The sequence below is a fragment of the Aulostomus chinensis genome, chromosome 9 (assembly GCF_037954235.1).
Source record: "Aulostomus chinensis isolate RoL2024-O1b breed Wild chromosome 9, RoL_Achi_v1.0, whole genome shotgun sequence".
Lineage (NCBI taxonomy): Eukaryota > Metazoa > Chordata > Actinopteri > Syngnathiformes > Aulostomidae > Aulostomus > Aulostomus chinensis.
The window spans coordinates 25,794,368-25,805,817 of NC_141328.1; the positions used below are offsets into that span (position 1 = coordinate 25,794,368).

At 48.9% G+C, this 11,450-nt stretch overlaps 1 protein-coding gene across 2 annotated transcripts in view; it reads left to right on the forward strand.

Annotated features, from left to right (window-relative positions):
* Positions 1-11,058, forward strand: part of noc2l (NOC2-like nucleolar associated transcriptional repressor) — a 19,637-nt gene extending 8,579 nt beyond the window's left edge. For both annotated transcript variants that reach the window (XM_086214577.1, XM_086214578.1), the window contains exons 12-18: positions 78-191; positions 2,600-2,701; positions 3,296-3,439; positions 7,363-7,476; positions 7,688-7,829; positions 9,714-9,800; positions 10,739-11,058. In XM_086214577.1, coding sequence (XP_086070703.1) covers positions 78-191; positions 2,600-2,701; positions 3,296-3,439; positions 7,363-7,476; positions 7,688-7,829; positions 9,714-9,800; positions 10,739-10,872 — 837 coding nt within the window. In that variant the 3' untranslated portion in view covers positions 10,873-11,058. The remainder of the gene's footprint in view (positions 1-77; positions 192-2,599; positions 2,702-3,295; positions 3,440-7,362; positions 7,477-7,687; positions 7,830-9,713; positions 9,801-10,738) is intronic.
* Positions 11,059-11,450: the final 392 nt, after the last annotated feature.

Here is an 11,450-nt window from a genome sequence, read left to right on the forward strand (position 1 = left end):
TCTGGAAGGTTAGCGATGACGTTTCTATCTGTAATGGGAATCCCATTTCTGAGCAGCTCTCTGCTTTTGCCTCACAGATCTTCCAGCAAGTGGACTTCAACAAGAAACCAGGACGAATGAGCAAGAAACCCATCAACTTTGCGGTCATCCTGAAACTTGGCAAAGTCAACCTCATGGAGAAGGCGTACAGGGTGAGTAGTCATGTAGGACGGATTAAACTTTGAAGAATTACATGTAGGAATGTGCTAGAGAAGAGCAGTTCTCTGCTGAGTTTGAGCGGTAAGACATTGATCAAGGTGACGTTTTAGGAAATGCACTTATTTACCATCAAGAGCCAGACAAGAAGACGGATCCCCTTCTCTCCTCTGTGCTGCGTTAGGGACACACAATGACTGGTGGTGGATGGCCGGGTTAGCATAGCATCCTGCTCACTTTCTCTTCTGTGTACTCTGGTTTAAATGAACTGGATTTGTCCCAGACATAATCCTCCTCATCCTCACCTACAAAGTCGGTCATTATTCGTGGCAGCAGTCGCTCCTGTAGTTTCCTTTTAAGATGCTGTGTGATATCACTGCGCCCATGAAAGTAGTTCCCAATATGTATTAATGCAGGCAAATACTGTTTTGGAGAAAAGTATTTTTGATGACTTTGAACAGAAGTATGCTAACACTTACCACAAACCTCCACACGCACAGTAGAGAAAGGGACCTATTTTCTTGTTTGGCTTCGAGGACGATGGCAAATAAGTGCGTTTTCCAAAAACCTGGTGTGTTCCTGTAGGGCCGAGTGTGAGCTGTTAGCCTGTTGAAGGACCTCGGCTCATAGTTGCGTTTGAAGAGGGGGGCAGCAGCTGATCAGGCGACAGGTTCAAGTCTTGGTTAATGTTATTTCCACGTTACTGACACTGTGTGTTAGTCTGCGTGTGTGCCTAAGGGGATTGAAGGCTGAAAGCCCCTTGCCAGGGCTCTAAAAGGGGCCCTGAGTCACCACGCTCAGCGCTGCAGCCAAGAGGATTGTTGCACGGCCTTCTGGGATTATCCCCCGCACTGCGCTTGCGAGAGCTGTTTTCACTGCCGTCACCTGGGAGGCTGCCACAACCCTCCAAGACTTACAAGAGACCTGACTGAAGGTGTACTTATCCGTCTCACCCTGAATGCCTTCTAGCCCACATACACACTGAACACGTCACACAAGGAGGCGAAGTGATGATGATGGTGGTGACGAGCGGCTAAATGGGGTTTTAAATGAACTGACCTTTTATTGAAGGTGTCTCGCTGTTGTGGTACCTAACTTATATGCTTCTGTTCCACAAGTATCTATGGGTCTGTCCTTGAATGCAGTAAAATGTCACATATCTTGTATCTACCACTGGGCTTTTAGGATCAAAGTGGTTTGACATCATCTCCTGCTCTCTTCCCCCCAACCAGTCAGAGCAGAAGGCAGTCCCCACTGAGCCTGGGTCTGCTCGACGTTCCTGCCTGTTAAAAGGAAGGTTTTCGTCGCCGCTGTTGCAGGATGTGCTGCTCATGGAGAATTGTTGGGTGTAGATTCATTGAAGGAGCGTGGTACTGGACCTGCTCTACCTGGAAAGTGTCATGAGAGAACTTTTGTTGTGATTTGGCGCTATACAAATAAAATTGACTTGACTTGACATCAAGCTGAACATCAGACTGGAATGCAGTACCAATTCTTACCTCTAGATGCCACATTTGTTCTCCCTCGTGGATTAAATTCTGTAACGCTTCACCACGAGTCCACCTCTAGCTTCTCACCTACGGTCCGTCTTTGCTCGTCGTCATTAGAGTTAACGTAGGATCCGGGATGTTCCAGACCAGGATTTATCCTTGAGAATCCTTAAGCTGGTGTTCGCTCGGTGTGCAGATGATTCGTGGACACAGCACAAACACACCCTCTCACACACACACGCACACACACGCACGCACACACACACACACACGGCATTTGATTTCAACACTGCACTTATTCAGGACAGGTGCGTTCCAAACCGAATGACCCTCCCCTAAAGTTCTGGTACAAACATGTGGACCTTTGAGAAACATCTGCGTTCCAAATGTGCCTCCACTCATGTTTGTTTTCCTTCTTCACCTTTACATGGCTTTTACCTGATGGGCATTAGACTGCTTCAGGTAACGGCTGCTATAATTAATGGATAAATTGATCAATAGATAATTAATCAAAAAATTATCATTTTGACGTTTGTTTGTTTTCAACCAAGTGTCAAACATTTTCAGGCTCCTCAGTCACTTCACTGCTGCTGCTGTTCGTAAAGCTTTCAACTGAACTACTACTTAAAAAAATTATAAAGAGGATTGTTTTTTCTTTCATTTGCATTTTTATTGAGATTATTTTTCATGCTTTTTCACATTTGGTAATCTGGGACCCCCCACCAGAAGGTGGTTCACATCCATTCATGATTGTTTCGGCGCTGCTGAAAGAACAGTTCAGATGTGAAGTCTGGTTTTATTTGCCTCTTGCCATTGCAGTGATGTCAGTTGCACAGCAAAGAGCAGAATCATAAATTGTAGCTCATTCAAGTTTATATTTTGCGTGTGACTCTGGTTGTGCTGACGCTTCGTAGGATGGACTGATTGACCAGCTGTATGACCTGATGATGGAGTACTTCCACACTCAGGCCAACTCCATCAGCTTCCCAGAGCTCGCCCTGCCCGCCGTCATCCAGGTAACACGACTCCGGATCTTCTCTTCATTCAACTTCTGTTCGGTCTGTATCGATTGCACACGCGCGAGCTGCTCCTCTGGCCATGGCGGTCAGTGCGGTCTCCCTTGGATACAGCTGCTTGACAACCCAATCTCAATGTGAGGTCAGACTTCCTTGTTCCGAGCTTTCAGACACATTTCCTGACCTTTATCACCATCCTGAGTTGACTCCGTTGTCTAGGAGATGGTTTGGTTCTTACCACATGACACATACACAGCCTCAGTCTTCTCCTTGATCTTGGATGACCTCTGACCCCTAGCTGATGACCGGAGAGCTGGTTTGCGAGGTTCAGTACCATCTCACCACGTCTATGGAAGCGTTGCAGAATCAGAAAGCATTCGATGGATGGTTGAGTCCGAGCTAATAACGCAGTGCCGGTCAGCATCGTTCACGCGCACATGAATGGGTGCCACTTCAGACTTTGCCAGGCTGAATCTGCTCACCTCCATGGAAACAAATACAAACCTTCCTCTGCTCTCACTGAGCAAACTGGAACTTAACAGTGTTCCCCTCTTTCTCCTACCCCCCCACCCCACCCCACCCGTGTCCATCCAGCTGAAAGCGTTCCTGAAGGAATGCAAAGTGGCCAATTACTGCAAGCCGGTGCGCCAGCTGCTGGAGAAGGTACAGGAGAACAGCAGCTACATCACAGGACGGAGGCAGAATGCAGCCTTTGGAGTGGCCGATTCTACCGCTGTGGTGAGTGAGTGTGTGTGCACGCGTGTGTGTGTGAGAGAGAGAGAGAGAGAGAGAAAGAGACTGAGGGGGGAAACACAGGAGAAAGTCTGTCTTGTCCTGATTTTACAGGCCGCCATTCTGAAGTCCTCACTGCACCTTTTCCATCTGATTATATCAACTAAAGCTCTTTCCCATCATGCCACGCTGAAATATTTTCATTCTGACTCAGTTTTAAAACTACTTATGAACCTCGACGCAGCTTTCACGCACGCAGACGAGGGCAGGTGAGCTTTAGCAGGCAGGACACACAATTCTACAGATTAGAGCCAGAAACCTGTCAAACTGCAAAAGAATATATTGGCTTGAATCTGTGTGACGTGTTTATTTGCCTCTAAAATCAGCTTTTAAAATAACAGAGCTGATGTGGAGTTTGTTCAACAGGCGGCTGAACACACACACAGGAAATCTCACCAGGAAGAAATATAATTTGAGAACTTTCGTCTTCGTCAAATAAAAATCAAACGTCTGGTCCACCAACGCTAACTAACGAGTGGATGAATATGACTAAACATGACGAGGAGTGACGTTTGATGCAGGAATCAGACGGCATTTAAGGAAACATGAATAGCTTTCACCACCTGTGACTGCAACTTCCTTTTTGAATTTGGTGAAGTCTCCCCGCTGAGGCGTCGTCTCTGGTTGGAACAATAATTTGTGTCTGGTAGGGGTTTTTTTTTTTTTTTTGCATTCACCACTTCTCTCTTGAACATGCAAATATTGTTCATTTTAGAAGGTGGCCTGTGGGAGGTCAGATGCCTCCTTCGCTCTCACCGTTTGTGCTTCGTGTCTCCTCGTCACACCTTGTTCCGACCAGCTCCCTACTGATCTGAGATCAGTCCAGCACAAACTCTGACCAACTCTGCACACCAAAGCTCACCACAGTCATTTCTCAATGGAGGGAAAGAGATCAGCCGCTGCTGTTGAAGTTCACGGGGTCAGATATTTTAACTTGACTCGTTAAAACTGTATGGACTCATTCATGATGTGCTTATGGAAGAACGTTTTATGTTGTCAGCAAATTATGTCTAGTGAATCTTAAGGCAGAATGATTATCATTAAAACAAATTACAGCCTCAATAATTCATAATTATTGGTTCATACATTATCTTTTATGATGGACTCATTGAGAGTAGTTTTACTACACTGAGACCATCGTTCCGGTGTGAGTTGCCCTCTCTCTGCCTGTATTTTGCCTACTTCAACTACAGTGGTGTGTTTAAGGACCCGTAGAACCTGCATGCTGTTCCTCCGGAGCGCAGATGAACGTAAATCCTCACACAGCGCGTCAGAGCAGCAGCATCCTCTTCGTCAGGTGTGCACCACATGTCTGACAGGCCGTCAAATAAGTCTTATGGTGCCTTTTGCGCTGGCGACGTGCGTGAAGACTTCAGGTCGAGCGTCCATCCGTCTGTCCCTGAGGTAGACATCCGGGTAGCAGTCAGTGAGCGTGTTATGACCCGAGTTCAAGACCATATTTGAGTAACTACCCTCTGGCTTCACTACATATGGTGTCAGTGGTGGGATGTCCTGCTGTGAGGTCATCGGAGGTCTCCCCAGAGCGAAGGACCCCCAGGTGAGATGACCCCAGAGATGCACCAGAGTGAGGGGCACCGTGGGTTCACCATGGTTGAGTATGCATCCCACCCTGGGCTTCTTGACGTCGTGTCCTCAGGGTAACAAACATGCTCCCTGACTGCAACACCGAGGAGCCAGGCTTGTTGGCATGGCAACCAGAGTGCGTAGTCAACCGTGGTGACATCACGCTGCTCCAGCCTCGTGAATGTGATGTAACACAAACATCCACCTCGGCTCCAGGATGAACTGATTAGTCAAAGGTTCTCGCCATATGATGGTCAACGTTTCACACAAATGTCTGAAGAGAATGAAATGATGAAGTGTTTGAATTTAATATCCGGACGTCCGACTGCATCCCGACGAGTTTACAGAGAGAAACGATCACGAGGCAGGAATTAGTTATTAATTAAATACTTGCGTCTTTGATTATATCTGATGCAGCTTATAGCAGATTTGACAAATAAGTCAGCGGTGCCAGACGTGTGACACAATCAACAAAACTGTGATTGTAAATTAATGAGGCTGGGAAGTCTTGAGCATGACTCCCTCTCGCTATCACATCAATCAGAGCTAATGAGGAGATGTTTGTTGTCAGTTCGTCAGCTTTGGGCGAGACTGAGCCAGCAGCTGGTCTATGTCAGCTGTCGACCGGCTCCACTCGCCTAACTCTGAAATCTGATAAATAATAACGTCAATTTGGTTGCAACAAGCGCTGAATCCAGCATTGATGTCAGACTGTCCTCCTGTCTCTGGAGACGGGCGGTGGAGGATGACCCCCCCCCCCCCGTCCTCTTTAATGAAACACAGTAGAGGTTTTTGAACTGCAGGCACCACTGCTGGGATTAAGAGAGTGAGCTCGGCTTATTTCCTGTGTCTCTCAGTCTCTAAATGCTATCAGTTTACACCAGAGATGAACACAAGTCCTTTCCTGCAAGTCCAAGTCAAGTCTTTGGTGTTAAGTCTTCGAGGGTCATGTCCAAATGAAGGGTCCAACGTCTTTACCCTTGTAATAAAGTGTGGTCACCCATCCCTTGTTAGGTTCAGGTCGTCATTTGGAAGTTCATGAGGCTCAGACGTGTCAGCTCTGCTAGCCCACCTGACACGGTGCTTTCAAGTTCTTTCAGTCAGGAATAAAATGTCAAGAACAAACAGAAATGACGGGCCTGCTGTGTCTCTTGAACTAGGACGTGTGCGTGGCTGGGGTTTGTTGATTATGCCGTAGCACCTGAACACCTCGCAGAGGATGGACGTCAAACAGAAGTTGTCGTTGGGGAAATTCATGACCACTGCTAAGCCTTTTTGAACAGCAGGGCCTCGTTTTTATTCACTTGGAGTTTCGTCATTATTTGAAAAGAGAATTTTTACTCACGTTCATTGAAATCTCATTCATGTAACGAAGTCCAACACTAACGTGTGTGTGTGTGTGTGTGTGTGTTAGTATTGTGGTGATACTGTGGCGTGGCAGCAGTGCCGGCGCCACAGCTCTCTTCTCAACGGGGGCTGTCGCCATGGCACCCCCAACCCCAGCAGCTCCCCCCCACCCCTCACTGGTATTGTGTCAGCAGTCGAGGTGTCACCGCAGGCAAAGGAAGGGGGATGACCCTGCTGGGTAAAAGGCCACAGCCCCCCTCCAGCCTCCGGCCCCCCGCTGACATGTCGCCCAAACTGAGCAGCGCTGGTCTAATTAATAAAGTCCAGGCTGGACGCCGAAGTCGCTCCGTTGTTTGTGTGGGGAAATGTTTGTTGAGTCGAGATGCTCCCGTTTCGTGAGTCGGGGTTCATCAAGTCTGCACATTTTCAGCAACTCAGCAAAAGAAAATGTGAACGTTTCCAACTGGTACTGCAGGGGTGGGATGCAGTATCAGTACTGCAATATGTTGTCAAACTTGCTATTGCAGTACATTTTCTTTACACTGACTCCAAACATATTTATACCACAACAGTCGTTAGAGAGCGGTATTTCTCCTTCAGTTCTCGTGAAGCTGATTATCACGCCATCATGAAAGTATCAAGTTACTCCGATTCCCTCAGGCTCTTTTACTAATATTTAGAAGTTTTTCCATGCAGGTAAGCAGTAGGTGGCGCTCTAATTCTCCCCTCTACCACCACAGAAGAAGAGGGTGCAGCGAGATGATGTAATTAAAATAGCAGTGGAACCTCGAATGATGGAAAACAAAGTAGGGTGGATGGAAAACGAATGACTGGACAATAGAACCAACAGCTCTGACCATCACGAGGTTGGGCTACAGTATTCACTCGCTGTACTTTCATAGTACTCACTCAGCACCTCTATGTACTTGTTTGATCAGGTGGCCTGGGAGAAGCAGATCGGGACGGAGGGAACTCCTCTCACTCGGTACCACAGCCAGTGGAAGAAGCTGAGAGAGAAGGAGATCCAGCTGGAGATCTCTGGCAAGGAACGGGTAAAGAAGCAGAGCCAGCAACATCGTCCCACTCAGACATCAGGAACCATTTTCAGCTTTTTGCCCACAAGAATTAGTCTTTTATGTAAATCATGAAGCAGTCATGCTATACAGTGGAACACTTTACTGGCAGAACCGAATTTATGACCGTCTCTCCTCAGACCATGAAAGCGGCGCTTGTGTACTGACCCTGTTTTGTGTTTCTGTCAAGATGGAGGATCTGGACCTCCCAGAGATCAAACGCAGGAAGCTACAGGAGAAGAAGGAGGAGGACAAGAAGGAGTTCAAGGATCTGTTTGATTCTGACAGCGAGTCAGGAGGTGACGATGATGATGCAGGGTTAAAAATCAAAGGTGAGACGTCTCGCTCCATCTCTCTCTTCTCTCTCTCTATCGCTCGTTTTCGTCCAGGCAGCAGCTTCTCTGGAGCTGGAGAGTTTGATGTAGTGCCCATCTTGGCCTCTAGGGGGCTGTGTTCCATTGCAGCGTTTTCCTCAACTTTGCAGCAGCAGCACAGTGGAAGAGGTGGTGACAGCTCGGTTTGATGACTGTTATCTTTCTCAGTTCAGATTTGACTGCACGGAGCAGGTGACCCACGAGGCTCTGAGCTCTGACGTGTCCACCGCCACCATCTGACCCTCTTTGGGGAACTGAAAATATCTCAAATAGACCTCAGGAGAAGAACTTTGCTTATCAGACGATCAGTTCTCTCAGCAGAGAGGAACCATCCGCTTCCTCCCCTCTTGTGTCTCTTGTCCTATTTGGGGTTGTCCGGAGGTCACAGGCAGCTGCAAACTCGGACGTGTTCCAGGTCGAAACAACAAAAGCCCGACGCAAGGTCACGGAGGGAAAGAGTAGGCGGCAGGGGATTTTTTTCTGCTTTAATGCATCTGGACTTCATTGTAGGGAGAGTCCCAACAAACGGATGGGCAGCTGCCGGCAAGCGTCGGGCCTCCGCCTCTCTACCCCCCCCCCCCTTCATCTCTCCTCACACACGCACGCACACACACACCCCCGACAGGAAGTACAGGCTTGGATCCCAGCGGGAGTTCCTAATTCAAACCAGCCCAGTGGAACAGCTCGAGATGGCCGCTCCCACTCCTCTCTACCTCTCTCGCTCGCTCTCTCTCTTTCATTCAAGCTCCTTTTTTTTTCCCAAGTCCACCCCACCCCCCACCCCCCCACCCCCCACCCCACCCCACCCCTCCTCTTTCCGCATGTCCTTGCAACACGTGCACACACACATTGAGATGATAGCACACACATGCACACCCACCACCCTGTCGTCCAGTCTTAAAGAGCCAAGAGCTTTTGGGCAGCTCACCAAAGCTTTTGTGGTCTCACACTCCCGGAAAGAGGGGGGGTGTGAGTGTGGTGGTGGTGGTGGCTTAGATGGATGTGTGTGAGTGTGTTTCAGGTCATTTAGGGGCAACCTTTGAGGTAGTGCTGGAATCTTCTAGCATTGTCTGAGCAACAAAGAGTGACAGAGACAACAAACGTGTTTGTCACCTTAAATTTAGATCGTGAGGGAAGTACCTGATATTTTAATAGATGTTGTTTATCTGCATTTAAATCGCGTGTGTGTGAGAGAGAGAGCTTGTGTGTGTGTGTGTGTGTGTGTTTGTGAGAGCGAGCTTGTGTCTGTGCGTGAGACAAGAGGAAATAGCTCTGCTCTCTCGCTCTCTCTCTCCCTCTCTCTCTCTCGCTCCCTCTCTCCCCCTCTCCCCCTCTGCTGCCGCCAGCCTCTCATCACACCTCAACTTCAAAGCCTGTGGACCCCAGTTGTCCCTTTGGCTAGACAACACACACACCAACACCCTGAGTATAACACAACACCATTTCAGACAAACTCCCAACTTCTCCCCGACAAGCTTTCCCGCAAACACACACACACACACACACACACACACACACACAGACTCCTCATTGTAGCTGTGAAACCTGTCTGCTATCTCCATTTACTATATTTAGGCCGTGAGCATAAGATGTCTGAAATTGCCAGTAGTAAACTGTCATGGGTGTTTGTGCGGCGGCGGCGTCTGTAATCGACTCTCCGCTGCATCCCAGGAGGAAATAGACACTTGCAGCCTCTGATGCCTGGCCCACATATAGGTGTCTCCAACGTCCTCAGACGTCAGCGACGGAGCAACGCACACTTAGGAAACAGTGGGGGGTGGGGGGGGGCGGTTACTGCAGCTCAACACTTGAGTGTAACAGTTTTTCTGTGTCTCACCTCAGGTAAAAAGGGCAGCCGCGGGTCAGAAGATGAGGATGATGATGAAGAGCTCGTTGACCTGTCTGACATGAGTGACGATGGAGACTCAGGTTGGTGCTAAAAGACTTCGTACCTTTGGATGAACTCCCTGCAACGATTCGTGCAGGGCTGTTGAATGAGAAACAGACCGTTCCGACAGCGTAGTGGCAGAGATAACGGCGTCCAAACTGGCGGCTGTTGTGATTTTGTTCCCGTGTTGTAACAGTTAGCTTGAGCGTCCGTTTGTGACTTAGCTACGTCTGTCAAAGCGCAGCGTCGGGACTCGCGTCCAAAGATCCTCGTCAACTCGTCCGACATGCAGATGAATGTCAGACCTCCCGGGCAGCCGTTTTCACGCTTTCACACGATGGAAGCTGAGCTGCTTCACCAACTTTAGTACATACTTTTTTTTTTTTTCTTCCATCTAGAATTGTCACGGTGACACCTCATAGGAGGCAGGCTGGTTGCTATAGCAACAGCACAATCGCACGTTCCATGAGTCCTTCCCCCTCTAACGGTGGACACGAGCGAGAGAAAAGTCTGCTTCAGCAACATCTTCACAACGTCATTTCAGACAGCCGCCACCAGCCTGAAGCCTCCGCAGGTGCAGCCGAACCGCACGCGGTTTCAGAGCCGAACCGGTGAACAGCAGGTGCTCCCAACGCTTCGTCCTCCATCTTTTCACAGGTTGAGTGAATATTTACAGCCTGGCATTTAACAAACAGCCTACGAGCTGCGTTCCCGTTCTGATTTAGCGTCAAAACTGTCATCACCCTTCCTGTCCGGGGCAGAATCGCATGAGGCAAAAATACGACTGAACAATATTTACCTGCCATGAGTTCAGTTTTGTGGCGGTCTTCGCTAGCGTGCGCGCCCCTCGCTGATGAGACGAGTGCCGTAACTCAAACCGCCGAAGTCAGACAAGTTAGTGATTCAAGGACAAGCAAGTCATGTCGCGGCCAAATTACTCGCAGCTGAATTTGAGGTGTCAACTTCCTGTTTTTCTTAGATGGTGATGACGATGGCGACGAGGAGGAAGGGCCGTCAAAGGCTCCTCAGCCGCTGTCTTCTTCTGCTCTGGTAAAACTGGCCGAAGGGGACGAGGACGTGCTGGAGGACCTGGAGCTGTCGGACGAGGACTGAAGTCAGCTGACGGACTTTCTACCAAACGTCTCCAGATGATATTCCCCGTATTCTCATTTCTGTGCTTCTGGGTTTTGTATTCTTGAACTTGTACAGCACAAACGTCTTCTAATGGATTTTTTTAAAGTAAACTGTAAAAAAATACAAAGTTCAGTTTGTCTGCCGCTGACTTAAAATAAAAAAATGAATTAATTGAAGCGTGTGCTTGTGCGCTCCCTACATGTGCACACCCGTGGGCACCCTCAGGCTTTATGAAGACGGGCTATTTGGAGAGGCCTATGAGCCTCAGTGAACCGGGCCGAGCCAGGCTGGGCCGGCCAAGAGGAGGCGGGTGTTGAGCCCTGAGGCGGCGGTGCCGTGCCAGGCTGGCAGGGTGGCGTCTGATGCTGTGCCAAGACTCTCTGCCCAGGTGGTAGAGCAGCAACACAGGCTGGTCTGTTTCTCTGCCAATTCCTCCCTCACCCCCCCCCACCCAGACCACTGTCTTCTCTGTCTGTGGACTCGCATGCTCAGACGCAGCTCGCCTGCTGCAACTTCAGGGCTCCCAACAAGTCCTGAAAGTTTAGAAAAGTGCTCAA